Source organism: Cynocephalus volans, chromosome 7, assembly GCF_027409185.1.
Source record: "Cynocephalus volans isolate mCynVol1 chromosome 7, mCynVol1.pri, whole genome shotgun sequence".
In the NCBI taxonomy this organism is placed as follows: Eukaryota; Metazoa; Chordata; class Mammalia; order Dermoptera; family Cynocephalidae; genus Cynocephalus; species Cynocephalus volans.
This window is the reverse complement of record NC_084466.1, coordinates 95,268,134-95,296,057: the sequence shown is the minus strand read 5'-3', so window position 1 is coordinate 95,296,057 and position 27,924 is coordinate 95,268,134. Positions and strand designations below refer to the sequence as shown.

Below are 27,924 nucleotides of genomic sequence, written 5' to 3'. Positions count from 1 at the left end.
TGAGATTGACCAGTGGGTTCAAGTGTGGTTTCTTCTTGCTGCTATTGTATATTGAATTTTTTCCTTACTGTTTTTCTAATAGGTTATTATTGGTATAAGAGAATGTTTTTAGAGCACATGTTTTGGTAATTGGACATCTTACCAAACATTTTTTACTATTTCTAATAAATTTCTAGTGTATCCTCTTTAGTGGCCTTAAAGAATAGTGCTTCAAACTTGAGTTAGAGTATCTAGAATTAAGTCTACAGTGGTTATTTACCTTTCTGTGCCTCTATTTCTTTACCTATAAAATGGAGGTAACAGTAGTAGCTACCTCATAGGATTCATAGGAAAGATTGAGTTATTTCCCATAATGTACAGAAAGTGTTTATTTTTCATTTTCCCATATCGTTTGCAGTTTGTAATATTTGCTTTCACCTGTTTATTTAAATTTAGGATACAATTATAAGCCAAAACAGTGTTAAAAAATGGCAGTGATAACATGCATCCTTCAGTAACATTAGTAACTAATACAAGGGTATTTCAAAAAGTTCATGGAAAAATAGAATTAAAAGATAATACAAATCTTTCTCTGAACTTTTTTGAAGTACACTTGTATTTTTGGTCCTAGCCAGGGCAATTAGGCAAGAGAAAGAAATGAAAGACATCCAAATTGGAAAGGAGGATGTCAAATAGTCTGTTTGCAAACAACATCATCTTATATATGGAAAACCCCAAAGACTCCACCAAGAAACTTTTAGAAGTAATAGATGAATTCAGTAAAATCACAGAATAAAAAATCAATATACAAAAATTACTAGTGTTTCTATGCATCCATAACAAGCTGGCTGAAAAAGAAATCAAGAAAGCAATCCCATTTGCCATAGCTGCAAAATAAAATAGCATACCTACAAACAAATTTAACCAAGGAAGTAAAAGATCTCTGCAATGAAAATGATAAAACACTGACAAAAAAAATAGAGGACACAAAGAAATGGAAAGACATCCCATGTTCATGAATCGTAAGTATTAATATTGTGAAAATGAGCATACTACCAAAAGTGACCTACAGATTCAATGCATTGCCTATCAAAATATAAATGACATTCTTCACAGAAATAGAGAAAATAATTCTAAATTGAATGGAGCCACAAAAGACCCTGAATAGCCAAAGAATTTTGATTAAAAGGAACAAAGCTATAGACATCACACTACCTGCCTTTAAAATATACCACAAAGCTATAGTAACCCAAACAGTTACTATGATACTGGCATAAAAACAGATACATAAACCAATGAAACAGAATAGAGAACCTACAAATAAAGCCATGTATTTACAGCCAACTGATTTTTATCAAAGACGTCAACAATATTCATTGAGGAAAGAGCAGTCTCTTCCATAAATGATGCTGGGTTGGAGCCAAGGGAAGCCCCCTCCACCCACAACCAAGCAAGGAGCATTTCAAAAACACCACTTCTACACAGGTAGCCCACCACAGCCACTGCAATAGCCGTGGCTACCACAAAAGTGGCTAGACACCACAGCAGTAGTCACAGCCACTGTGCAGGTGGCCCACCAGACACTTAACTGCATTGACACAAGGAGAGTAACCAGTGGAGACTTAAAAAAGAAGAGGATGTCTGACTTCACAAAGACCACTCCAGAGTAATAGAAGAAGTATTTGCTCTATGATAATAGTGGAGGACCTGAACACCCCTCTCTCAGCACTGGACAGATCATCTAGGCAACAAATCAACAGAGAAACCAGTAATCTCAGAAGGAGAGAACAAATCTAGGGTTATTAGACATTGGTGGGGGGAGAGGGGGATAAGAAGAGATGGGATAAAAGTCATAAAGAATAAGTACAATTTATAATAATGAACATGCTAATAATATTGATTTGATCAACATATGTTGTACACAGGTGATGGTAGTCAATGTTGTACCCCCAAAATATGTATAATCAATTATGGTTCAATAAAAAAAAAAATGGTGCTGGGAAAACTGGATATCCACATGCAGGAAAATGGAACTAAACCCTTATCTCTCACCATATATGCCTTGGGTTGAATGTCTCCCCAAAACTTAATCCCCACTGTAAATGGTGAGGGTGGGAAATCCTACTACAGAAATTGAAAGGTGGGGCCTTGAAGAGGTGAGTAGATTGTAGGACCCATGCCATACTGAACAGATTAATAATGGTGGTCAGGGGTGTGGTTCTGAGGGCTTTAAAAGAGGAGCACAATAGTCTGTTCCTCTCTCTGCTCTGCCATTTTCCACCATGTGAGACCCTGCATTGCTGTAAAGCCACCACCAATGAAGGCCCTCACCATAAGTGTTCCTTGGACTTTGGACTTCTCAGTCTCAGAAACTGTGAACAATAAATTTCATTTTTTTATAAATTGCCCAGTTTCGTGTATTTTGTTATAAGCAACAGAAATGGACTAATACAATATACAAAAATCAACTCAAAGTAGATTAAAAACTTAAATGTAAGACGTGAAACTATGAAACTACTAGAAGAAAACATAGGGGACATGCTTCAGTATATTGGTCTGGACAAAGTGTATGGAAAAGACCTCCAAAGCACAGGCAACAAAAGCAAAAATAGACATATAGGATTGTGTCAAACTAAAATGCTTCTGCACAGTAAACAACAAACAGACTGAAGATACAGCCTACAGAATGGCAGAAAATATTTGCAAATTATTCATTCATTCAACAGGGGAGTAATATGCAGAATATACAAGGAACTCAAACAACTCAACAGCAAAAAAAAAAAAAAAAATCAGATTAAAAAGTAGGTAAATGGGCTGAATAGACATTTCTCAAGAGAAGACATACAAGTGGCCAACAGGTATGTAAAAAATGCTTAACATCACTAGTCATTAGGGAAATGTATGAGAGATCATCTCACTCTGGTTCGAATGACTTTTATCAAAAAAATAGAAAATAACATGCTGGTGAAAGTGCTGAGAAAGGGGAGCTTTTATACATTGTTCGTGGAAATGTAAATTAGTACCGCCATTATGGAAAACAGTATGGAGATTCCTAAAAAAATTAAAAATAAAGCTAACATATGATCCAGCCAGCAATTCCACTACTGGTTATAAATCCAAAGAAAAGGAAGTCAGTATATGGAAGAGATATTTGCACTTTAATGTTTATTGCAGCACTCCTCACAGTAACCAAGATGTGGAATCAGCTTAAGGTTCCATCAACATATAAATGAATATACAAAATGGGGTATATGTACAGAATGGTATACTATTCAACCATGGAAAAGAATGAAATCCTGTCATTCATGGCAACGTGAGTGAACTTCAAGGACATTATGTTAATTGAAATAAACTGGGAACAGAAAGAGAAATACTGCATGTTCTCACACATATGTGGAAGCTAAGAATATTGATTGCGTATAAGTAGAGAGTAGGATGGTGGTTATCATAGGCATGGGAGGGTAGGAGCAAGATTGGTTAATGGATACAAAAGTACAGCTAGATAGGAGAAATAAGAAAGAGTGTTCTGTAGCATTCTAGGGTGACAGTAATTAACAACTTATTGGGTATTTTCAGTTACCTAGAAGAGAGGATTTTAAATGTTCCCAACATAAAGAAATGAGCAATGTTTAAGGTGATGGATATGTTGATTGACCATATTTGATCATTACACATTTTATATGTGTATCAAAATATCACATAGTATTCTATAAATATATACAATTATTATATGTCAATTAAAAGTTTTTAATTAAATTTTCTTAAATTATAAAAAATAGCTAATAAATATTATTTTATTCTTTTTTTTTTTTAATTTTATTTTGTCGATATACATTGTGGTTGATTATTGTTGCCCCCTTACCAAAACCTCCCTCCCTCCTCCCTCTCCTCCCTCCCCCCAAACAATGTCCTTTTGGTTTACTTGTCATATCAACTTCAAGTAATTGTGGTTGTTATATCTTCTCCCCCACCCCCGGTTTTGTGTGTGTGTGTGTGTGTGTGTGTGTGTGTGTGTGTGTGTGTGTGTGAATTTATATATTAATTTTTAGCTCCCACCAATAAGTGAGAACGTGGTATTTCTCCTTCTGTGCCTGATTCGTTTCACTTAATATAATTCTCTCAAGGTCCATCCATGTTGTTGCAAATGGCAGTATTTCATTCGTTTTTATAGCTGAGTAGTATTCCATTGTGTAGATATACCACATTTTCTGTATCCACTCATCCGATGATGGACATTTGGGCTGGTTCCAACTCTTGGCTATTGTAAAGAGTACTGCAGTGAACATTGGGGAACAGGTATACCTTCGACTTGATGATTTCCATTCCTCTGGGTATATTCCCAGCAGTGGGATAGCTGGGTCATACGGCAGATCTATCTGCAATTGTTTGCGGAACCTCCATACCATTTTCCATAGAGGCTGCACCATTTTGCAGTCCCACCAACAATGTATGAGAGTTCATTTTTCTCCGCAACCTCGCCAGCATTTGTCGTTCCGAGTCTTTTGGATTTTAGCCATCCTAACTGGGGTTAGGTGGTATCTCAGTGTGGTTTTGATTTGCATTTCCCGGATGCTGAGTGATGTTGAGCATTTTTTCATATGTCTGTTGGCCATTTGTATATCTTCCTTAGAGAAATGCCTGCTTAGCTCTTTTGCCCATTTTTTAATTGGGTTGCTTGTTTTTTTCTTGTAAAGTTGTTTGAGTTCCTTGTCTATTCTGGATATTAATCCTTTGTCAGATGTATATTTTGCAAATATTTTCTCCCACTCTGTTGGTTGTCTTTTAACTCTGTTAATTGTTTCTTTTGCTGTGCAGAAGCTTTTTAGTTTGATATAATCGCATTTCTTTATTTTTCCTTTGGTTGCCCGTGCTTTTGGGGTCGTATTCATGAAGTCTGTGTCCAGTCCTATTTCCTGAAGTGTTTCTCCTATGTTTCCTTTAAGAAGTTTTATTGTTTCAGAGTGTATATTTAAATCCTTAATCCATTTTGAGTTGATTTTAGTATATGGTGAGAGGTATGGGTCTAGTTTCATTCTCCTGCATATGGATATCCAGTTATCCCAGCACCATTTGCTGAAGAGGCAGTCCCTTCCCCAGTGAATAGGCTTGGTGCCTTTGTCAAAGATCAGATGGCAGTAAGTGTGTGGGTTGATTTCTGGATTCTCTATTCTATTCCAATGATCAGTGTGTCTGTTTTTATGCCAGTACCATACTGTTTTGGTTATTATAGCTTTGTTGTATAGCTTAAAGTCGGGTAGTGTTATGCCTCCAGCTTTATTTTTTTTTGCTCAGCATTGCTTTGGCTATGCATGGTCTTTTATTATTCCACATAAATATCTGGATACTTTTTTTCCATTTCTGAGAAAAATGTCTTTGGAATTTTGATGGGGATTGCATTGAATTTGTATATGACTTTGGGTAGTATGGACATTTTCACTATGTTGATTCTTCCAATCCAAGAGCATGGGATATCTTTCCATCTTCTTGTATCCTCTCTAATTTCTCTCAGCAGTGGTTTGTAGCTCTCATTATAGAGATTTTTCACATCCTTGGTTAACTCAATTCCTAAGTATTTTATTTTTTTGGTTACTATTGTAAATTGGCAGGCTTTCTTGATTTCTCGTTCTGCATGTTCACTAATGGGGAATAGAAATGCTACTGAGTTTTGTGTGTTGATTTTGTATCCTGCTACTGTACTGAAATCATTTATCAACTCCAAAAGTTTTTTTGCAGAGGTTTTAGGCTGTTCGGTATATAGGATCATGTCATCTGCAAACAGGGACAGTTTGACTTCATCTTTTCCAATCTGGATGCCCTTTATTTCCTTCTCTTCTCTGATTGCTCTGGCTAGTACTTCCAACACTATGTTGAATAGGAGTGGTGAGAGTGGGCATCCTTGTCTAGTTCCTGTTCTTAAAGGAAAAGCTTTCAGCTTTTCCCCATTCAGGATGATATTGGCAGTGGGTTTGGCATATATGGCTTTAATTATGTTGAGATACTTTCCCTCTATACCTAAATTATAGAGGGTCTTTGTCATGAATGAGTGCTGAACTTTATCAAATGCTTTTTCAGCGTCTATAGAGATGATCATATGGTCCTTGTGTTTGACTTTATTAATATGGTGTATCACATTTATTGATTTGCGTATGTTGAACCAACCTTGCGTCCCTGGGATGAATCCCACTTGATCGTGGTGAATAATTTTACGTATGTGTTGCTGTATTCTGTTTGCTAGTATTTTAGTGAGGACTTTTGCATCTATATTCATCAAGGATATTGGCCTGTAGTTTTCTTTTGTGGTTATATCTTTACCTGGCTTTGGTATCAGGATGATGTTTGCTTCATAGAATGAGTTTGTGAGATTTGTGTCTGTTTCAATCTTTTGGAATAGTTTGTAAAGAATCGGTGTCAATTCCTCTTTGAATGTTTGGTAAAATTCTGCTGTGAATCCATCTGGTCCTGGGCTTTTCTTTCTTGGGAGCCTTCTGATAACAGCTTCAATCTCCTTTATTGTTATTGGTCTGTTCAAATTTTCTACGTCTTCATGGTTCAGTTTTGGGAGCTTGTGTGTGTCCAGAAATTTATCCATTTCCTCCAGATTTTCAAATTTGTTGGCGTATAGTTTATAGTAGTCTCGAATGATTCCTTGTATTTCAGATGAATCAGTTGTAATATCGCCTTTTTCATTTCTAATTTTTGTTATTTGAATCTTCTCTCTTCTTTTTTTTTTGTTAGCCATGCTAATGGTTTGTCAATTTTATTTATCTTTTCAAAAAACCAACTTTTTGATTCATTGATCTTTTGTATTGTTTTCTGGGTTTCAATTTCATTCAGTTCTGCTCTGATCTTAATGAATTCTTTCCGTCTTCTAACTTTAGGTTTGGATTGTTCTTGTTTTTCTAGTTCTTTAAGGTGAACTGTTAGGTTGTTCACTTGCCATCTTTCCATTCTTATAAGGTGAGCATTTAATGCAATAAATTTCCCCCTTAATACTGCTTTTGCAGTATCCCACAGGTTTTGGTATGATGTATCATTATTTTCATTAGTTTCAATAAATTTTTTGATTTCCTGCTTGATTTCTTCTTGGACCCATATGTCATTAAGTAGAATGCTGTTTAATTTCCATGTGTTTGTATAGTTTCCAGAGTTTCATTTGTTATTAATTTCTAGTTTTAATCCATTGTGGTCTGAGAAGATACATGGGATAATTCCAATTTTTTTGAATTTATTGAGACTTGATTTGTGACCTAATATGTGATCTATCCTGGAGAATGATCCATGTGCTGATGAGAAGAATGAATATTCTGAGGTTGTTGGGTGGAATGTTCTGTAGATATCTGCCAATTCCAATTGGTCTAGAGTATTGTTCAGATCTTGTGTTTCTCTACTGATTCTTTGCCTAGATGATCTGTCTAATATTGACAGTGGGGTGTTCAGGTCCCCTGCTATTATGGTATTAGTGTCTATTTCCTTCTTCAGGTCTAATAGAGTTTGTTTTATGAATCTGGCTGCTCCAACATTGGGTGCGTACATATTTATGATAGTTATGTCTTCTTGATGCATCAGTCCTTTTATCATTAAGTAGTGTCCCTCATTGTCTCTTTTAATGGTTTTTAGTTTAAAGTCTATTTTGTCAGATATAAGAATAGCTACTCCAGCTCATTTTTCTTTTCTGTTTGCATGGTAAGTCTTTTTCCATCCTTTCAGTCTTAGTCTGTGTGAATCTTTATGGGTGAGGTGGGTCTCTTGTAGGCAGCATATAGTTGGGTCCTCCTCTTTAATCCAGTCAGCCAGTCTGTGTCTTTTGATTGGGGATTTTAAGCCTTTTACATTAAAAGTTGTTATTGAAAGGTGTTGATTTATTCCTAGCATTTTATTGGTTGTTTGGTTGCCTTAGGTGTCTTTTGTTCCTTGCTTTCTGATTTATTGTTTGGTTTCTGTGTTTGTTGGTTCCTCAGGTTGTAGATAGCGTTTTTGTTTGTTTGTTTTCTCTTCATGAATGTCATTTTTATTATACTAGTGGGTTTTGATTTTTCTTGGGTTTTTATGGCAGTGGTTGTTATTTTTCAGGAACCAAACCCAGTACTCCCTTGAGGATTTCTTGTAAGGGTGGTTGTGTGGTAGTGAACTCCCGCAGTTTTTGTTTGTCTGAGAAATATACTATTTGCCCTTCATTTCGGAAGGATAGCCCTGCAGGGTAGAGTATTCTTGGCTGACAATCTCTGTCTTTTAGTATTTTGAATATATCATCCCATTCCTTTCTAGCTTTTAGTGTTTGTGATGAAAAGTCTGATGTTAGCCTGTTTGGGGCTCCCTTATAGGTGATTTGATGCTTCTCTCTTGCAGCTTTTAAGATTCTCTCTTTGTCTCTGAGTTTTGTCAATTTGACTATAACATGTCTTGGAGAAGGCCTTTTTGGGTTGAATACGTTTGGAGATCGTTGAGCTTCCTGGATCTGAAGATCTGTGATTTTTCCTATACCTCGGAATTTTTCTGCCACTCTTTTGTTGAATATGTTTTCAATGCAATCTCCGTTTTCCTCCCCTTCTGGAATACCCATGACTCGGATATTTGAGTGCTTAAGGTTGTCTGATATCTCTCTCAGATTTTCTTCAATATCTTTGATTCTTTTTTCTTTCTTTTTGTCTGCTTGTGTTATTTCAAACAGCCCATCTTCAATTTCAGAGGTTCTCTCTTCAACTTCAACAAGCCTGCTGGTTAAACTCTCCATTGTGTTTTTTATTTCTCTGAATAACTTCTTCAGTTCGGCAAGTTCTGCTACATTTTTTTTCAGGACATTGATTTCCTTGTACATTTCCTCTTTCAGGTCCTGTATACTTTTCCTCATTTCATCATGATGTCTAGCTGAGTTTTCTTGTATCTCATTCAGTTTCCTTAGAATTTTCACTCGAAATTCCTTGTGTATTATTTTATTCTTGTATAACTGAGTTGTTTTTGTAATATGCGATGAATATTGTTAAAATAAAATTTTGGTATTGAGATAATCATATAATTTCTCTCCATGGATCTGTTAATTTGATGAATTGTATCTTCACAAAAACACTTATTATCTTCTATGTGTCAGGTGCTGGAATGCATTATTAAGCAAAACAGACAAAAATTCCTGCCTTTTTGGCGCTCATATTTTAGTTGGGGGTTGAGAGAGAGGAGAAATATAATGAATGTAATACATGAGCAAATTAGAAGATGATAAAGATTCAGAATAAAAAGCGGAAGAATACTTGTGGTATCAGCAACTTTGGAACAGAAGAAATATGTTGCAATATTAAACAGAGTTTTGTTAAGAAGGTGAGATTTGAGTAATTTCAAGATGAGTAAGCTCAGACCCATGTGGCTCACTTTCAGTCCAGCAGAAGGGTTGGGATTTGCTAAGGGAGAGCATGCTGCTATGTTTCAAAATCCTGCAAGGATTTTAATGTGGTTGGAGCAGAATAATGGAAAATAGTAGGTGGTGAGTTTAGAGAAGCAATAAGAGGTAAAGGGAAGTGGCTTTAACCTATAGTGGCTCACAGACTATTGAAAGGAATTTTGCTTCGCACTGAAGAATCTGGGGAGCATTGCAGGGTTTTGAGCAAAGTAACGACATTTTCTGACTTACATTTTAAAAGGATAGTGTTATCAAACCTAAAAGGGATCCACTCACATGATACACAGATAAAGCCAAACTCTGCACCTCAAGATTTGCAGTAGAAATATTAAGCTTTTTATTGAGCGGTGCCAGCTGAGGAGAACAGTTCATGCTGTCAAAACCCAAACTCCCCCATGGCTTACAAGCAAGAGTTTTTATAAATTAAAAATCAAGAGTAAGGATCCTGGGATCATGGAGGATTCTGATTGGCTCAGCATGAAATCAGCATAATTATTTCTGGCATCTTGATGATTCAGTTCTTAAATGCCCCCCAGTCTCGAGTCTATGTGCCCAGTGACTTGCTTGCATCAGAGGTCTTTGGTTCAAATCAGTTTCTGCCAAACAAGCTCACCTGGAGCTTCAGAGATGTTATCTTGAGGTCTTTGGAAAGAACGAAACATCTTGTGACCATAAGTTAATGTCTAATCTTAAAATGTATGATGCTTATATCTGCATTCTCCTGACTGCTACTATTCATCTTAACAATTAAGCAAATCTTAAATTCTTGGAATTCCAAGCTAGTTGCCCATGGATGGGCACATTTTTCCCTTTACTTCCTTCTTCAGCTGAGGCCTACTTAGGCCAAAGCACCTTTCTCTCCCTTTGTTCATTTCTTTAAAGTAGAAACCTTGGAGAGGGGTGTGATTTTAATAGCTGTTTGTGTGTGGAGTCAAGGATGGAAGCAAGGAGATTAGGAAACTATTGCAGCAGTCTAGGCAAAAAGTTATGGTAACTTCGATGGGTGGCAGCAGTGGAATTAATAAAAAGCAGTTGAAATCTGGAACTAGTCTGAAGATAGAGCTAATAGGCTTTTCCAGTGGACTGGATGTGGAATGTTAATAACACTCTCTTAACTTGTTGTGTTGCCTCTCCTCTGATCTGTTTGCTTTGATCCTGTTTGATACACAGTAGCAAAAGTGATCCTTATTTACATTTGATAATTTCACTTTCCTGTTTAAAACCCTTCATGGCATCCTATTACACTCTGAATAAAATTATTCTCCTTAACATAGCCAACAAGGCCTGTATGATCGGGAAACTGCATAGTTTTCCAACCTTATTTCCATCTCCTTCACTGAGCTCCAGCCATGGTGGCATTCAGTTATTTTAGTATGTCAAAGTCTTTCCTGCCTCAGAAGCTATGCACTTGCTCTTCCCTCTGGAAAATTCCCCAAACTCCAAGTTCACCCTTTGCCTGATTAGATTATTTGCATATTTTATGCCTCAGCTTAAATGTCCTTAGGCCTATTAAAAGTAGATTCCTTCTTTGCCTCCCTCCCTCCCATTTTCCTTCTCAGCCATTTGTTTCTTTCCTTCATAGCATTTCTTAAAATTATTTTCTTTGCTCCCGCCGCAGGTTCAGATCCTATATAGGAATGCCGGTCACGAAAAAGACCACACACACACACACACACACACACACACACACACACACACACACACACACACACACACACACACACACACACACACACACACACACACACACACACACACACACACACACACACACACACACACACACACACACACACACACACACACACACACACACACACACACACACACACACACACACACACACACACACACACACACACACACACACACACACACACACACACACACACACACACACACACACACACACACACACACAAAATTATTTTCTTTGTTTAATGTTTTTGTTTTGTTTGCTTTGCATTCTGGTTTTTTTTTTTTTTTTTTTTTTTTTGGAATCTCCATGAGATAGGGACCATGCCTGAATTGTTCAAGTTTTCATTCCCTTGACAGCATGGTACCTGGCACTTAGAACCATCTCAATAAATGTCATTAGATTGGATTGACTGACTAAATTAACATACAAATGAGCAAACAAAATATATACTAGAGTAGCAGTCATGGACATTATATCTAACTTAGGTTTAGTTCAATCTTGTTATTTTGAGATTCTATTTCCTTAATCAGCCATTGCATATCGCTTATTGTATGATGGCCATAAGTGATTCTTTATCACTAGAAGACTATTTCTTCATTGAAATTCATTTAGTTATTAACGTCTAGACGAATCTTTAAGTTTCAGAAGATAGTCATCGGACTTGTCAGGCAGATGTGTCGAAGGAAATGTGAAACAGTAGCTTTAAAGATGGCCCCCACCCCATCCCATTTTTCTCTTGAAGCTATTATCCTAAAGGAAGAAAAGGAAAAAAGAAATCTATGGTGTGAGTTCAGGTTCACTACTGTAAGTTTTAAAAAGCACCCTGTTCCGATGACAACAAATGCATGAATTTCATGTGGAAAATTTTCAGCATATGGAACTGATAAAATTGCAGCATTTTGCTGCCTTGCCTAACACCAAGGTCAAGGGTTCAGATCCCCTCACTGGCCAGCCACACACACACACACACACACAAAAATTGTAACATTTCTATATTCTCTCGTTTAGAACTGTTCTTTATCAAGTTAAAAAATATTCTGAAGACTTCTGTTGAAATTAATTTTCAAATGTTTCTATGATATTGTTTCTAGATAGTTTATTATAATTTAAAATTATAGCCAAAATAATATACTTTCATGGGTCTTTCAGGCAGACAGTTAAGCATTTGATTTGACATTAAAAATTACTTTTCTAATCTATGCTAGATCTTTGCTAAATGGTAAATAAAATGGTAAATAGTTTAATGTATTAGGGGTTCTTGACAATAGAAAATGACCTGCCACTTTATAGATTCCTTTGCCTTAAATGCTTTCTAACTCCAGTAGAGGAAAGCTGTTAAGCTTTAAGTGCTCTGTCGAATTTGCAAGCTTTTATAGTAGAAGAGAACAGCAGTCAGCAATGATGATGGAAAATGATGGCAGGTAGACTTAAAACACCATAAAGCACAGACGATTGTGTGTAATGCTTTGAATTGAATCCTTTTTGAATGAAATGATCAGCCATATGTTCCACCCTTATGGACCATGTAAGAAGAGGAGAAGAAATGTGCCCTAATGCTAACTGTGCATGAAATTGCAGTGTTAGGAGATATTGACCAGATGTTTCAATCTCAACAAATAGCTTGTTACGTGACTGAGTGAAAATGTCTTTGCTGCTTTGATCACATACACCTTGAAGGAAGAGGTAATTTAATAGAGGCTGTCATAGTTCATCATTGTCAATAAACTTTGACTTGACCTCTGCCTTTTGTTTTTGATGTTGCTGCTGATAGGTGTTGATGGGCAGAAGTTTACTGCCTTGAGGGATTTTGCTTTTTATAAAGTGTATGCTAGAGATAGTAAAGGAGAAGGATTTTTCTCAATTCTTTTCTTGCTCTTTGTTTATTAGTTGGCATGCTTCTCTGTGTATTTTGTAGAATTTCTGGGCAAATGCAACTGTGTGACAGTCACTTCTAAAGACCACTGTGGTTCTTTTCTAAAGGTTTCTTCCTTTCCTCGCCTTTCTCAGTTTTAATTTGCCACAATAAACTTCTATAGTGATTTTTTTTTTCTTGTTTTATTATTATTTTTTTTTTTTCCTTTTTGTGACTGGTAAGGGGATCATAGCCCTTGGCTTGGTGTCGTGCGCACCGCACTCAGTCAGTGAGCCCACCGGCCCGTCCTATCTATATAGGATCTGAACCCACAGTGGGAGCGTCGCTGCGTTCCCAGCACTGCACTCTCCCAAGTGAGCCACGGGGTCGGCCCCTCTTGTTTTATAAACAGTATATTCTTCTGTTTTTTCATAGCTGGAAGTGAGAGATTGCTTAGAACCTCACCGTCATTTCCTGACTTTTACATTTGAGGACGATGATAGCTATAAGTTACTTATACAAGGTCACACAGTTACTCCTTTCTAGGCCAACTTTATATCCTACCTCTGATGACACTTCCATTACACTTTACTTGGCTGTCATTCCTCCAATTTAGAGTAATGATTAAGAAAGAGGATGCCTGCTAAAATCAGACAGACTTGCTCTGCCACTGACCTCCCCTCTATGATTTTTCACCTGTAAAATTGGAATAGTAAGTGTACCTACCTCATACTTGGTGGTTCAGATTAAATGAGATAACACAGTAGGTAAAGCATAATGCTTAACATATAGTTAAGTACTCAATAATTCAACTGTTAACTATTATGGTTGTTTCTAACTCATATTTGGCTATTTTTTTAAGTTACAGGGGAATGTATTTGGAATATATGGGGGAAAGGATAATATGATTTTTAAACTTATTTTTGAATTATGGTAAATATATGGATGAATAAAAAGTTTTTTAAACTTCAGAGCAGCTATTGCTGCTACATTAGGCTGTGCTCTAACCAACTGAGTTAACTGGCCAGCCCTGATTTGAAGTTTCTTGAGTGTACTGCTGTATATATTTACTACATCATTTCACTGTGTAAGAGAATGTGACAATTTTAATTAATGTTGTGGAAATGCGGTATTGAATTCCGATTGTAAAGACATTTTCTAGAAGATTTTTTAAAATCTGATTTCTCTGTATTTATTCCAACCTAAAAGAAAGAATTACTTTATTATGCTTAAATAAACTAAAAGCAAAATTAGGCATAATTGTTAAAGTCTTGGGAGAACATAGAAATAAAATAAGCAAGTATACTATCCATTTGTTAGAAGTTGTCTTGTTTAAAAGGTTTCTGGTGAAAGTCAACATTGAATAAAAATTTGAAGCCTATTGTAACACCATAACAGATAGTATATTATTATTATTATTATTATTTTTTTGATCGGTAAGGGGATCGCAATCCTTGGCACCATGCTCAGCCAGTGAGCGCACTGGCCATCCCTATATGGGATCCGAACCTGCGGCCTCGGCGCTACTAGCACCACACTCTCCTGAGTGAGCCACGGGGCTGGCCCTTATTATTTTTTAATCACCTAATTTTGGAGACCTTTGGAGGTAAATCCAGGCTACCTATTTTTGTTAATCTTAAGAAATTAATTCAGTGAAAGTTTGAGATAATACAAGTTGTTTATATATTACTTTTAAATTTGGATAAATATGTTCGGATTAATTGGTTTTCTTGGTTAATTTGATGTTATCTTATAACTTTGTTGCTCTTTTGCTTAAAAATAAAAAGTCTTTCTAACTAGCTGTATCTGTGTTCTTCCTACACTCCCCCCCAACCTCCCTTAGTGTGGGTGGCCTAGACCCTTTTAGTAATCTGATGAAATCTGTGAATCTTCTCCTGAAAAAAAAATCAAAGTTTCCTTACAATTTCAGGAAATTCATCACTTTCTCCCTTCCACCCACATATACCTTGCCATATTTTTGGTTAGTGTGTTCTAATCCCTGTCATACTTAAGTGTCACCTCAGACAGTTTCTCGTATTTCTCTTAGGAAGTCTTCTTTGGCCACTCCCCAAATTCTGAGTTAGGTACATCTGTCATGTGCTGCAGCAGCTCCTGCTGTATATATACAAGGCACTCATGGAAAAATGGAATTAAAAGATGATGTGGGGCTGGCCTGTTAGCTCAGTTGTTTAGAGTGCAGTGTTAGAACACCAAGGTCAAGAGTTCAGATCCCTGTATCGGCCAGCCACCAAAAAAAAAAAAAAAAAAAAAGATACAAATCCTTCCATGGACTTTTTTTTTTTTTTTTTTTTTTTAAATGAGCTAACTGGCCAGCCCACCATGACCTTTTTGAAGTACCACTTGTAATAAACAGTAATGTACCTTGGCCTGTCATTTTTAATATACCCTCAAACTGTAAACTTTATGAAGAGACAACCATGGCTTTCCTGTTCATTCATTTATTTGACAAGGATTTAAGTGCACAGAGTGTAGCAGGCACTCTTCTAGAGTTGGAAACACAACCCTACAACTCTTTCAAAGAAGCTAAGAAAACAGTCTGTTGAACAGGAAATTGCAGTTAAGTGGAATTAATTTTATGGTAGAAATGATACAATTTGCTGTGGCAACACAGAACATGGGCATATTGTCTAGTTCAGGAAAAGCTTGCCTAAGAAAGTGAGACCTAAACCTAAGTAGGAAGCTACAAAGAACACAAACCAGAATAAAGTATTCAGTGTACTGTAACATTACATTCAAAAATGTTAATGCCTTAGGATGAACTCGGGGAAGTAGTAAATCATTTAATCATAAAGCTGTTTATGTTTGAACTTTGCTTGAGAGATTTGGGTAGCAATTGAAGGAAATTTAGGAGGATCACTCAAAATGCAGTGGATTAGACGAAAATAGAACTGAAGAAAGGGAGATGAGCTAAGAGGCTTTTGTGAAGAGTTGGGGGGTGGGGGAAAGAACTGAGAGTGATTGCTAATGGATATAGGTTTCTTTTTGAGATAATGAAAGTATCCCTGAGTTAAGAGAGTTGTGATGGTTGCCCAACCTTGTGAATATATAAGAAACAACTGAACTGTACGTTTTAAAGTGGTAAATTTTTATGGTATATGAAAATATTTTAATAAAAAAAATTTTTTTTTTTTTTTTTTTTGTCTTTTTCATGACCGGCACTCAGCCAGTGAGTGCACCGGCCATTCCCATATAGGATCCGAACCCGCAGCGGGAGCGTTGCCGCGCTCCCAGCGCCGCACTCTCCCAAGTGCGCCACGGGCTCGGCCCTTAATAAAAAAATTTTGAAAGAAGCTTTTGCAGTAGTCTAATTGAGAGAAGATGGTGGCCTTTTCTAAAGTGGTAATAATGGAGATAGAAATAGCAATGTATTGATTTAATAGGCAAAATAGGGTTGAGTAGGAATTTGGATATACAGATCAGTCATGTGATGACAGTTCCATGCTAAAAAGAGAAATGAGGGGTCTCAGCATATAGATGGTAATTGAAACCATGGGAGTAGATTAGATCATAGCCAGAGAAAGTATATAGGGTAAGTAGAACAGGTAATCCTTGGATCTAGGCCCGAGGAATACTAAGGGATGGGGAGAAGAAAAGAAGCCTACAAAAGAGATAGAGAAAAGCTGCTTGATCCATTATTAAACAATAATGTCCAGTAAATAGTAATGATCAAAAAATATTGATGGAATGAATTGAGTGAATGTAGACTAAAAATTCTTTTTATCATATCTCAGTGTCATGACATTATCATCAGCAGCAGTACTCTATAACAGGGACTGCCTTAGGCACGGTGCTTGCATTATTTTATTGAATCCTCACAATTATTCTGCAAGAAATATAATCTCTGATAGAGTAGGTCATTTACCATCATACAGTTAGATGAATTTATGTACATCTGAATCTAAAGTTCATGTATTTTTTCTACTAGGCAAAAGTTTCCCAAAATCTGTTCTGAGGAAAAAAAAAAAATGTTAAAGGTATTTATTTACCAACAAATGTAACAGAAGTACTATTGTTGAGGATAATAGTGCAGTTATTAGAAAGCAATTTTTGTTAATAAGATGCTTGGCAACAGGGGAAATGGAGCAGTTTTATCAGGAAAGGAGCGTAATGTACTAGTTATTGGCTGAGAATGGATTCTTAATATTTATGAAAATTTTGTTTTACCCCGTCTCACTTGGTGATATTGCAGTCATCTGAGATCAATCCTTTGAGCTATGTGATGTATGGTATTCAATTTTTATTTCTTCATCACCTTTTGCAGTCTCCTTGTTGCTGTTATTTCCCAGTTTTGACATGTAATTTTTTTTAGTCATGCTTTACAGTTTTCCTGAAATGCCTCATTGGGTTTTCTGTTATAAAATTTCTTGTCTTTGGCTTATCTTGCAACTATTTTAGTATCTAGGTGTCATTCTTCATCATTCTATTATGAGTTGAAGTATATGGTGTTATCTTAAAAGTAACTGGCTCTTGGGCATCATTGTCAGTTATATTGTCTTAAATATTTCATTTAAGTGATAAAGAGGAAATTCATCTGGAAGGTAAAGTTAATATTAATAGAAGTCTTTCCATATGTTGTTAAAGACTCTTGATGTGAAGCTTAATATGTCATTTATTCAGCCCCTTATTTAAGTTCAGTTGTAAATTTTCTTCTTGTTTCCTTACCTTAATGAGGCATCATCTCTTATCATTTTACTGTTTTGCTCAGTAACCTTCATGTGCTCCCTTCTACCTACAGAATGCTACCTCAACTTCTTAAAGTGGCATTTAATGATCTGGCCTAGACCTGCCTTTCCCATTAGTCTCTTCCCTCCCACATAGTTGTTCTGTCATTATACTCCTAATAGTCCTTTATTTTTCTTTCTCATTGTTTTTGTTAACACTATATTCTTATTTCCCACAGTGTGTACTAAGGCCTCTTGTGGTGCATTACATAGCAAAGTGACATGGAGTCTGCAGGATATTTTAAATTTTCGAGGGGGCCGAGCCCGTGGCGCACTTGGTAGAGTGCTGCGCTGGCAGCGCGGCGACGCTCCTGCTGCGGGTTCGGATCCTATATGGGACTGACCAGTGCACTCACTGGCTGAGTGCTGGTCACGAAAAAACGACAAAAAAAACCAAAAACAAAACAAAAAAAAACAAAAAAAACCAAAAAAAAAAAACCAAATAAATTTTCGAGGGAAACAGTGACATCTCTTAGACACAGCATGAACCACTAGCTCCAGATATTTCAGTTCTAATGTTAGATTGCTACATTCTTTTTGGTGGCATCATATACTTTACAAAACTAGGTTTTTGGCAGTTTTCATGATAAAGATTAAGTACTGCTCAAAATTCATTGTGAAACAGAAAATGAGGGTGGTAGTGACCAGTCTGATTCCAAGGTTTGAGAATTCTGCAGTGCCCAATAGGCACTAAATTGTTAGAAATAAGTACTTTTGAGTGGGACTAACTGCTTGATAAATATAATTTCTTTTGCCTTGAGAATACCATGATAAAATTCCTAAGATAGTGATGGAGTTTGGATGTGTTATCTCCTCCAAAATTCATGTGGAAATCTGATGCCCAGTGTGGCAGTGCTGGAAGCTGTTTGGGTCAGGGGGTGGATCCCTCAAGAATGAATTAATACTCTCCCTGAGGGAGGGGGGATTAATGAGTGAGTTCTCCCTGTATTAGTTCCCAGGAGAGATGGTTGTTTAATAGACCCTGGCACCTCTTGCTTCCTCTCTCTCTTGCTTCCTCTTGCCGTGTGATCTGCTTGTACCAGCTGGCTGCCTGCTGCTTGTCTGCCATGAGTAGAAGCAGCCTGAGGCCCATGCCAGATGCAGCTGTCCCAGAATCGTAAGCCAAATAAACCTCTTTTCCTTATAAATTACCCAGTCTCAGGTATTTCTATTATAGCAACACAAAACGGACTAATACAGACAGGAAGGGAGGCATGGGCTGTGCTGCATGCCTTTGCTTTTGTTCTAGTTCATAACCATTTTTGAAAATCATACCTGTCCTTCAGAGACCAGTTGATAATGTCACCTGTCTCTAGAAGTCTTTTTTGATTCCTCTCAACTTCAGTTAATCTCTCTCCTGGGTGTTTTCTAGTAACATTCTACCTTTATTATCGCTGTTTACATTATATTAAACTAATTCAAGTATTTATTTGAAGTTACTAATTAAGGCTGTGGTTTTTCTGTTCTTCAGTTAGGTGTAGTTTCTTACAGTATAGTGAGAGCCCTTTTATTCTCTTTATAAAAATGATGCAAATATAATAATAGGTGCCATAAACTGAACTAAAATACATGTCTTGTTAGTCTATTTCTAATACATCATCCTCAAAAGATCATAGATACTTGAAGAAATTGGGGTTTAACAATGTTAGTTTCTCTCACACTGATGTACATTGGACTGTAACATTGGACCATTCTAGCTCCTTTTCCTTTTACTGGTTGATTATAGAATCAACCTATTAATAACCTCAAAAGTCCTACTGAGATTTTGATTGGGATTACAATGACTCTGTGAATCAATTTAGGGAGAATTGATGTCATAAGAATATTTCTATTCCATTTATAAAGTATAGCTCTCCATTAAATATAGATTTTTGTTCTTTTTTTCCTCAAAAATCATTTCTAGTGTTCTATGTATAGGTGTACAAATTTGGTTAAATATGTCCCTATATTTTTCACTTTTTGATGCTATTGTATATTGTTTTCTTAATATTTTCAACTGCTTCTTGATAGTTTATAGAAATCCATTAGATTTTTTTATACTGATCTTGAATCCTTAGACCTTGATTAACTCAATTTTTAATTCCAAAGCATTTATGTAGACTCCTTATGATTTCATATATTTCCTAAGCATGCACAGGTTGGAGCCAAAGGGTAACTATAGATTTCAGGTCATTCCTCTCTGAAATTCTTTTTCACAATTTCTGGTCTCTTGACCCTCCTTGGACACTTATCTCTCTCCTCTCATTTCAGCGGGAATGCCAGGCTCTGTTCGTTTTCTTCCTTCCTTCACTGTAGTCTGGAAATTACCTCCTGGCAGACTGCCTGTATGATGTCAGGACTCACCTTGTTTCTTTTCTATTAGAGAGTAGAGTCCTGACCTGCCTGTTTTCCGATGTCTGAAGATTCTGTAGTTGTTTCCTTTTGGTTTTGTTTTCTAGTTTTTTACGGCACAAGGATAATTCTGGACCCTGGAACTCCCTCGTGGCCAAGCAGAACTTAAAGATGGGTTTTTGAGGATATACATATATAAAAAAAGGGAAGCTGGACAGTTTATTTTATCTAAAAGAAGGAGCATAATTAAGAACAAGGTTGAATCTCTTTCCCTGAGAATCTGAAAATGTAGTGGTTGTGTCTTTGCATTAAAAACACCATCACTTTCATCTTTTTATCCCCTAGTAGACATGCATTAAATGTTTATTGTTTGAATGTCAAAAGGGTAGAAAACAGATTGGTTAGAAGTTGGTAACACATTGTGTTTGAAAGTTACAAATGTATTAAAATTTTAACAAAAATCTTAGCAAATTAATTTAAAATTTCTTCTAAATTGATTTTTTTATCTATTTCATTCTCAATTATAACAGCTTTACTTACATAAATTTTTAAGTGCTTTAGAGCAGTGAACATGGCTTCTATTTCTTTTATGTCTCTTAAGAAACTCTGATTTTTTTGGATTAGTATAAACTCAATTTTAGATTGACTGACTTTTAAGTGGAAATCAATGATCAAAAGTAAAGTTCTCAGATTTTGTCAGCGTCCTGATATCAGAAATAGCCAGAATGTCATTATTGAATATTTCAGCAGTGAAAGGATAACAAAACTTGCTGAATATTTCTACTATTTATCCATTTTTGTCTTGCAAGTTCAAGTAGTATTGGTTTGTAATACAAACATTTCAGTTCACTTAAATCTTGATTATAGAGTAGGTAATAAATCAGATTTAAACCTGGAAGTGAGTTGATATAGCCCTTATTTCAGACTACTGTTTGAACACATAAACTCTCTGATTATAATTAGGCTGAATTACATTCTAATAACTTTTACTGAATGAAGTTTCCCATTATTTCGATGGCATATTAAATTAAATAACCATACTGAGCATTGCTATGGGCTTTTTAAAATTTTTTTATTTTACTAAATAAAGGAGATTGTAGAACATTTTCTCTGCTATTAAATTATATTTTCCCTAATTTAGGTTAAAGTATTTAAAATCTATTAGGCATTGATATTGATGAATTTTAAGGTATTAACTGCTTCATGTGATTTACTTATTTTAATAAATGGAGTGATAATATCAAAGATTTAATAACTTAAGTTTACATTTTTATTATTCTTTAAAGGAAGTAATTTTGTTACAGTATCTTTGGCCCAACCTTAAGTTTTGAAAATTTTCTACCTTAAAGAAAAAGAAGAGTAAAATGAACTTCTCTGTACCCTCCACATTGATCCAACAATTGTTAACAGATCAGCACACTTGGGTTCTCTCTTTATATAAATATATATATATATATATATATATATATATATATATATATTTTTCTCCCAGAACCATTTTGAAGTGTTTATCCCTTACTCAAGAAATTAAGCATTGAGACTATTTTTACTATTTTCTGATATAATTGATATTCCAGTTTCAGCAGTTATTCTAATAGTGTCCTTGTTAGCTGTTTAATTTTATTCTCAATCCAAGATGTAATAATCACATATTGCTTGTGCTTGTCCTATTTCTTTAACACTTTAATCTACAACAGTCCTTTCTCTCACCTTTTTGTCAGGGCATTTTCTTCCTTTAAGAGTCCAGGCCATTTATTTGTAAAATGTGCCATCATATGGATTTATCTAATTGTATTATGTTTAGATTCAGGTTAAACATTTTTGGCAGGTACATTACATAACTGATACTGTTTTCCCATTGTATCAAATTAGAAGGTTTATTGCTTTATTGGTGATGCTAAGTCTGATTATTTGGTTCCCTCAGATTTCTTTCCTGGAACCTTCTTCTCTTGCCCTATTCCATATTTGTATTTCCCTTATCCTACTGTGCAAATCTATTTCCCAACAGCATCAAATTTATATTCATTTGGTCTATCTGATAGTACACATAAAATAGTTTCACCAATAACATTGCCAACAATAAACTTACTAAAGTTCAAGGGTTTTTTTTGGTTTTATGCTGTATTCCACTAACAGTGTACAGTCATAATAGTATATTGAAAAGTTCTTTGCATTACTTTTTTCTGTTACAATTTAATTCTTTGATTTCTTTGTTTCTATGGTATTCAACTTCATAATTTGTTTTTCTTCTAATTGAACTAAAAATTCAAATTGAATTTCACTTTTTGAAGATGCAAAATTTTAACATTTTTCAGAATTCAAATTTACATGAAATGGTACATTCAGAGAAGTCTTTTCTTCTATCCCTGTTCCTTTACTGTATTTCCACCTGCCTTCATAGGGAACTATTTTCTTTAGTTTCTACTTTATTCTTCCTGTGTTTCTTTTTACAAAATTAGCAAGCTCAAAATTATATATAAATTCTGAAGGATATGTATGTATACGAAAAAACTATTTATGTTCTTTTTCTTGTTGTGGTTAAAAACACGTAACATTAACTTTACCATCTTAACCATTTTTAAATGTACGGTTCAGTAGTGTTAACTGTATTCACATTGTTGTGTAACAGATCTCTAGAACTTTTTTACCTTGAAACATTAATTCTATATCCACTAAACATTTGGATTGCCTCCACCTCTGGGTTATTGTGAATAATACTACTATGAACATGGGTATGCAAATAACTCTTCAAGATCCTGCTTTGAATTATTTTGGATATATACCCAGAAGAACCTTGCTTTGTTTTTTAACTTCACAAAATATCCTGGAAATTACTCCAGATAGATAGATTGTTCCGTTGAATTTTTTCTTGTTATTTTGTTTTTGTTTTGTTTGGGTTTTTCAATCACTGTGTTATATTCCATTGAGTGGATTTATCATAATTTATTAACCTTTCTTCTATGGATGGACTTTGAGGGTGTTCCCAACATTTTGCCATTACAAATAACTATTCAATGAATACTTATGCCTGTGTTGTTTCATATTTGTATGTCCACATACAAATTTGTGTGTCCTCAGGGCAAATCTCTAGAATTAGGATTGCTGATCATCAGGCAGTTACTCTATCTTACCCCTAAAGTTTTCTCTTTGTTACTTTTTTGTTTCTCTTTACCTCTCACTTATACAGTAAATATTTGGAAATAGATGTTACCAAAATTTATTTTTATGTTTTGACTTTGTATATAATTTGCCAACTATAAGTGTTTGAAACAAAATAGGTGGTAGCTTTAGAATCACTAATAAAGTGTTAAAACCTTCAGGGATTTGAACTAATTATGAAAGATAAAAATTCAAATTAGTGGAAAATATACATTTTAAAAGAAATCCATTGTCATTAATTTATAGCAAATAAATTTGAAGTTTATGAGACTCATTTTAATGAAAAGAGAAGATATTTATAATTAGAATTTTCAACATTCTTCTGAATTTTTAAAAGAATTCATTAGACAAGAGCATATTTTAGTTTAATATAAGAATTACTACAAGTACAACAATAATAGTGACAATCACAGCTAATATATGTTGGTTACTATGTGCTGGGTACTATGCTCAGCAACATATATACATTAACAACATTATTTCAATTAATCCTCAACTACTTTATGAGGTGTATTTGTAATTATATTCACATTTTACAGATGAGGAAAGTGAAGCATAGAAATGTTAAGTGACATGATCCTACTCATAAGTGGCAATGGCAAGATTTGAACCTGTACAGTCTTCAGAATAGATTCTGGGCTTTTTATGACAATGCTATATGACTTATATTGGGACTCTCTATTATTTTCCTATATCACATCAGCATGACGTTAGCTTCTGAGTCTTTAACTACTGTACTCTATTTCTCTTCCCCCAAAGTAATATAATATTTTATGTGGTTGTTATATCAAGTTTGCTGTCATAAGTGGTAGTACAGAATTGAAATTCCATTCATAACAGCCAGTTTCTCACAAAGCATCCCTTCCATGCCACTATTCATGGAAGAATGCTGAACTATGTGTACCAATTTTTTGACCCATTAAATTATTTGTTACCATTTTTCAGTGGATGATCCAGCAGCCACACAAAGCAGCAACATTTTTTGGATGTATTGGAATAGATAAATTTGGTGAAATCTTGAAGAGAAAAGCCGCTGAAGCCCATGTGGATGCTCATTACTATGAGCAGAATGAGCAGCCAACAGGAACTTGTGCTGCGTGCATCACTGGTGACAACAGGTCAGTGTAATTCCAAGGCACTGTACTAACGGGCTCTATAAACGCTGGTAAAAATCTGATTTCCAGTCTGAATTTGGAAGTTAGATTTCATGTTTATAATGTTCAGTAAACCTTTCTTCCTTATATCATTTTTCCATTACTGTTTTTAAATTTACTTTTGTTGAACCTGCTATTGAACTCATGAGGGAGAACGGAATGAAGGTTGAGATATCGAGTCCAGTCTCTGCTTTTTATAATTAGAATCAGAAAAGGAAAATACTTTGCTCTATGTCTTATAGTTAGTTTGTTGCCCAACTTGGATTAGAAAGAATTCTCTTCCCCATATCCTGAGATTGGAATATTAGAATAGGGCTGGCCAATTAGCTCATTTGGTTAGAGCACCGCCCTGTAACACCGAGGGCAAGGGTCAGATCCCTGTACCAAAAAACCAAAAAAGGAATGTTAAATATGTGGGTGTGTGTATTTAACATATATAAAATACTACATTATATCCTGTCTCATATAAATTAGGTCATCTAAAGCATTTCTGGCAAATAATCATTCATCCATATTGAACAACTTCAAGGGGCTGGCTGATTAGCTCAGTTGGTTACAGCACAGCCTTGGAATACCGAGGTCAAGGGTTTGGATCCCGTCACCAGCCAGCCAACATATTAAACAACTTCAAACATGGGTAATACACCCCTCAAGGAACAACCAAGTATATTTCTTTACAACGTTACTTATTAGAAAATTCTTCTTTAGATGAACTTGAAATATATCTCTCAGGACCTTCCATGCATTGGTTATAATTGTTCTTTTGTAGCTACATGGAGGCATTCCTTCCGTATATTCAGCATGGGCTTTTTTCCTCCTTTGCAAAGGAAAAACAAAATAACTTTCCTAACTGTTCTATTGTTAGAATCATCAAAGAGTATCTCTTTGAAAATAGTGATTCACTAGAAATTTTGCATTTCTTATAAATTGGAAATATTTACTCTGTCCTCCTCATTCCCTGTCTCTTTTCCCTTCTTTCCCTCCTTTCAGATTTTTCTTTTTACCCTCCCTTTTTTATTTCCTCCCTTCTCTCTCCTACTCCCTTGCTCCATTCTCCTTTTTCACCTCCTTTATTTTTGCTACTGCTTGACCTCCAGCAGATGTATATTAAGGACCTGACACATTCTGGATACTGCAGATCAGTATGGACAGTGGTCATTAAATAACTAAAATATAACTTTCAAAAATAATTAGAGTACCAAAGCCATTTTCAGGCCTTTCCTTTAACTTTGTTTTTTGTGTGTAGGGGAAACTTTATGATTTTAAGATTTCAATAAATAAAACCATCCATTAATCAAAAATTGAAATATACTTGTTCAGACATTTACCGTTTTTAGTTTTCCTATAACCAACCTTAATCTGTAGGTGCAAAGTTTTCCAATAGTGATAAATGGGTCAATTTTTGCCTCTAACAGCACTCAGGCTAGAGTAAAATTGCTAAATTGTTTTGTTATGCTAAATGCTATTTTAAAGAACAGTTATGATAATATTAGTTCTCCCAGATGTCATGAAAGACTCCCGCAGTGGGTAGTCAGTCAGTTCAGGGAGACCCTCCCAAGGAACAGCGAGACCACGGCTTCGGATGCAAAAACAAGAGGTTTATTGAACACACAGGTACCCGGGCGACTCAGTCTTTCGAAAGACTGGCGCGCCGAGTGGAATTTCTGGGCTCATTTTATAGCAAAAAGCGCGGGTACAGAAGCGAGAAGCAAGGTAATTGGTTAGTTTAAATCAAGCCAGGGGTGAACTTCGGTCAAGTGGGAGTCCTTGAAACAGCTGAGGGGCACTCTTGAAACTTTAACTGACTTGTCTATTTCTGGGAACTATCCGCCCTTTGCCTCGGGCCGGGGCCCAGGTGCATAACCACAGATATCCTGTTTGACTCTGTTCCCCTTGTTTCTTAACTTGACTTTTTGGCTGTATTTTCCCTATACTGCGGCTAGCTTGAAAAGAAAAAAGAAAAACACTTCCTTCATTCCCCCATTTTTTCTTGTGGATCGCTCTAATCTTAGAGCGGAATTAAAGGTTATCTTCGTCATCTAAGGTTTGGTATTTTTGTCTAAGGACCAGAATTTTAACTGCACTTACCCTATCATTGATGAATTGGACTAGTCTATTGATGACGCAGGGCCCAAGGGTGAACAACAGAAGGAGGAGTAATAGGGGCCCGGCGATGGTTGACAGTAGGGTGGTCAACCAAGGGGAGTTATTTGATCTGGTTATAAGCATTTTCATAGTTTGAGTCAGGAGGCCTGACTCTTTTAGAGGCCGGTGCATCAATTTCTGGAATATCCCAAGCCTCGAGACCCGCCGCCAGGGCACATATATCAGGGGTAAGGGAGGGCCACCAAGTCCAAAGGGGGTGGACTTCTGTCTTGAACCAGACAACCTTTCCAGTTTGGGACAGTACCTGCCAGGTGAGGGTGTTGGGCTGGTTAGGGTTATTACTTGGTAGGCTTGCTCCGCCGCCGCCGAATGCGCAACTTAAGAGGATTATCAGTCCTCTCCAGCTCCCAGGATTCATCTGGTACGGAGGGTGGCGCAGGCTTGAGGTGAGAAGCATGTACCCAGGCTGCAATGCCGTCTACTTTTACCGCTGTTGGTGTGGTCAGTAGCACCAGGTACGGGCCTTTCCACCGAGGCTCAAGGCTGCCGGTCCGATGGCGCCTAACAAGCACTTGGTCTCCGACCTGGAACGGATGAGGGATGGCCACGGCACCTGGCTCGTATACCTCCTTGATCTGGTCCCAGATCTGGGTTTTTACAACTTCTAAAGCCTTTAAATGAGTGAATAAGACAGGAAGAAAGTTATCATCGGGACCCAGTGTTCCTCCCAACTCAAGTATGGGGGGGGGTCCCCCGTGGAGGATTTCATAAGGAGTCAGACCAAGCTGGCCAGGGGTATTCCTGGCTCTGAACAGCGCTAAGGGAAGGAGGGCCACCCAGTCTTTTCCACCGGTCTCTAAGGCCAATTTAGTTAAGGTCTCTTTGATGGTTCTATTCATTCTCTCTACTTGACCTGAGCTCTGGGGCCTATACGCACAATGTAATTTCCAATTTATTCCCAGTTGTGTGGCCAGTCCCTGGCTTACCTGAGCAACAAAGGCTGGGCCATTATCTGACCCGATCACCTTAGGGATCCCGAAACGGGGCAGGATTTCTTCTAGTATCTTTTTACATACAGTCAGGGCCGTTTCAGTTTTGGTAGGGAAAGCTTCTACCCATCCAGAGAAAGTATCTACAAATACTAGCAGATACTTGTTTCTATACCGGCCAGGCTTTACCTCTGTAAAGTCTACTTCCCAGTATACGCCGGGTCGATCTCCCCGTTGTCTTTTTCCGGTCTCTCGGTAGGTGGTAGCCGCATTAGTCATGGCGCAAGCCGGACACCGATTGGCGACTTCTTGAACGGTGGACCGGAGATTCGGGATGGAGAGGCTGGTGCGGCTCGTTAGTTGAAGGAGCTTTTCTGGTCCTAGCTTGAGCAGGCTCGATTGGCTCTTGAAGCTTTGTAGTTTTTGTTAGCACCTTGACCGACAGGGCGGCTTGTTTTGCAGCCTCGTCAGCCCTCCGGTTCCCGGCCGCCACAGGGTTATTCCCTCTCTGGTGGCCCGGGCAGT

The 27,924-nt window shown here is 36.5% G+C and overlaps 1 protein-coding gene across 2 annotated transcripts in view; it reads left to right on the top strand.

The window, feature by feature from the left end:
- The window catches only part of ADK (adenosine kinase), a 556,699-nt gene that overhangs the window by 225,643 nt on the left and 303,132 nt on the right, over positions 1-27,924 (top strand). For both annotated transcript variants that reach the window (XM_063102515.1, XM_063102516.1), the window contains exon 5: positions 24,096-24,268. In XM_063102515.1, the coding sequence (XP_062958585.1) occupies positions 24,096-24,268 (173 nt within the window). The remainder of the gene's footprint in view (positions 1-24,095; positions 24,269-27,924) is intronic.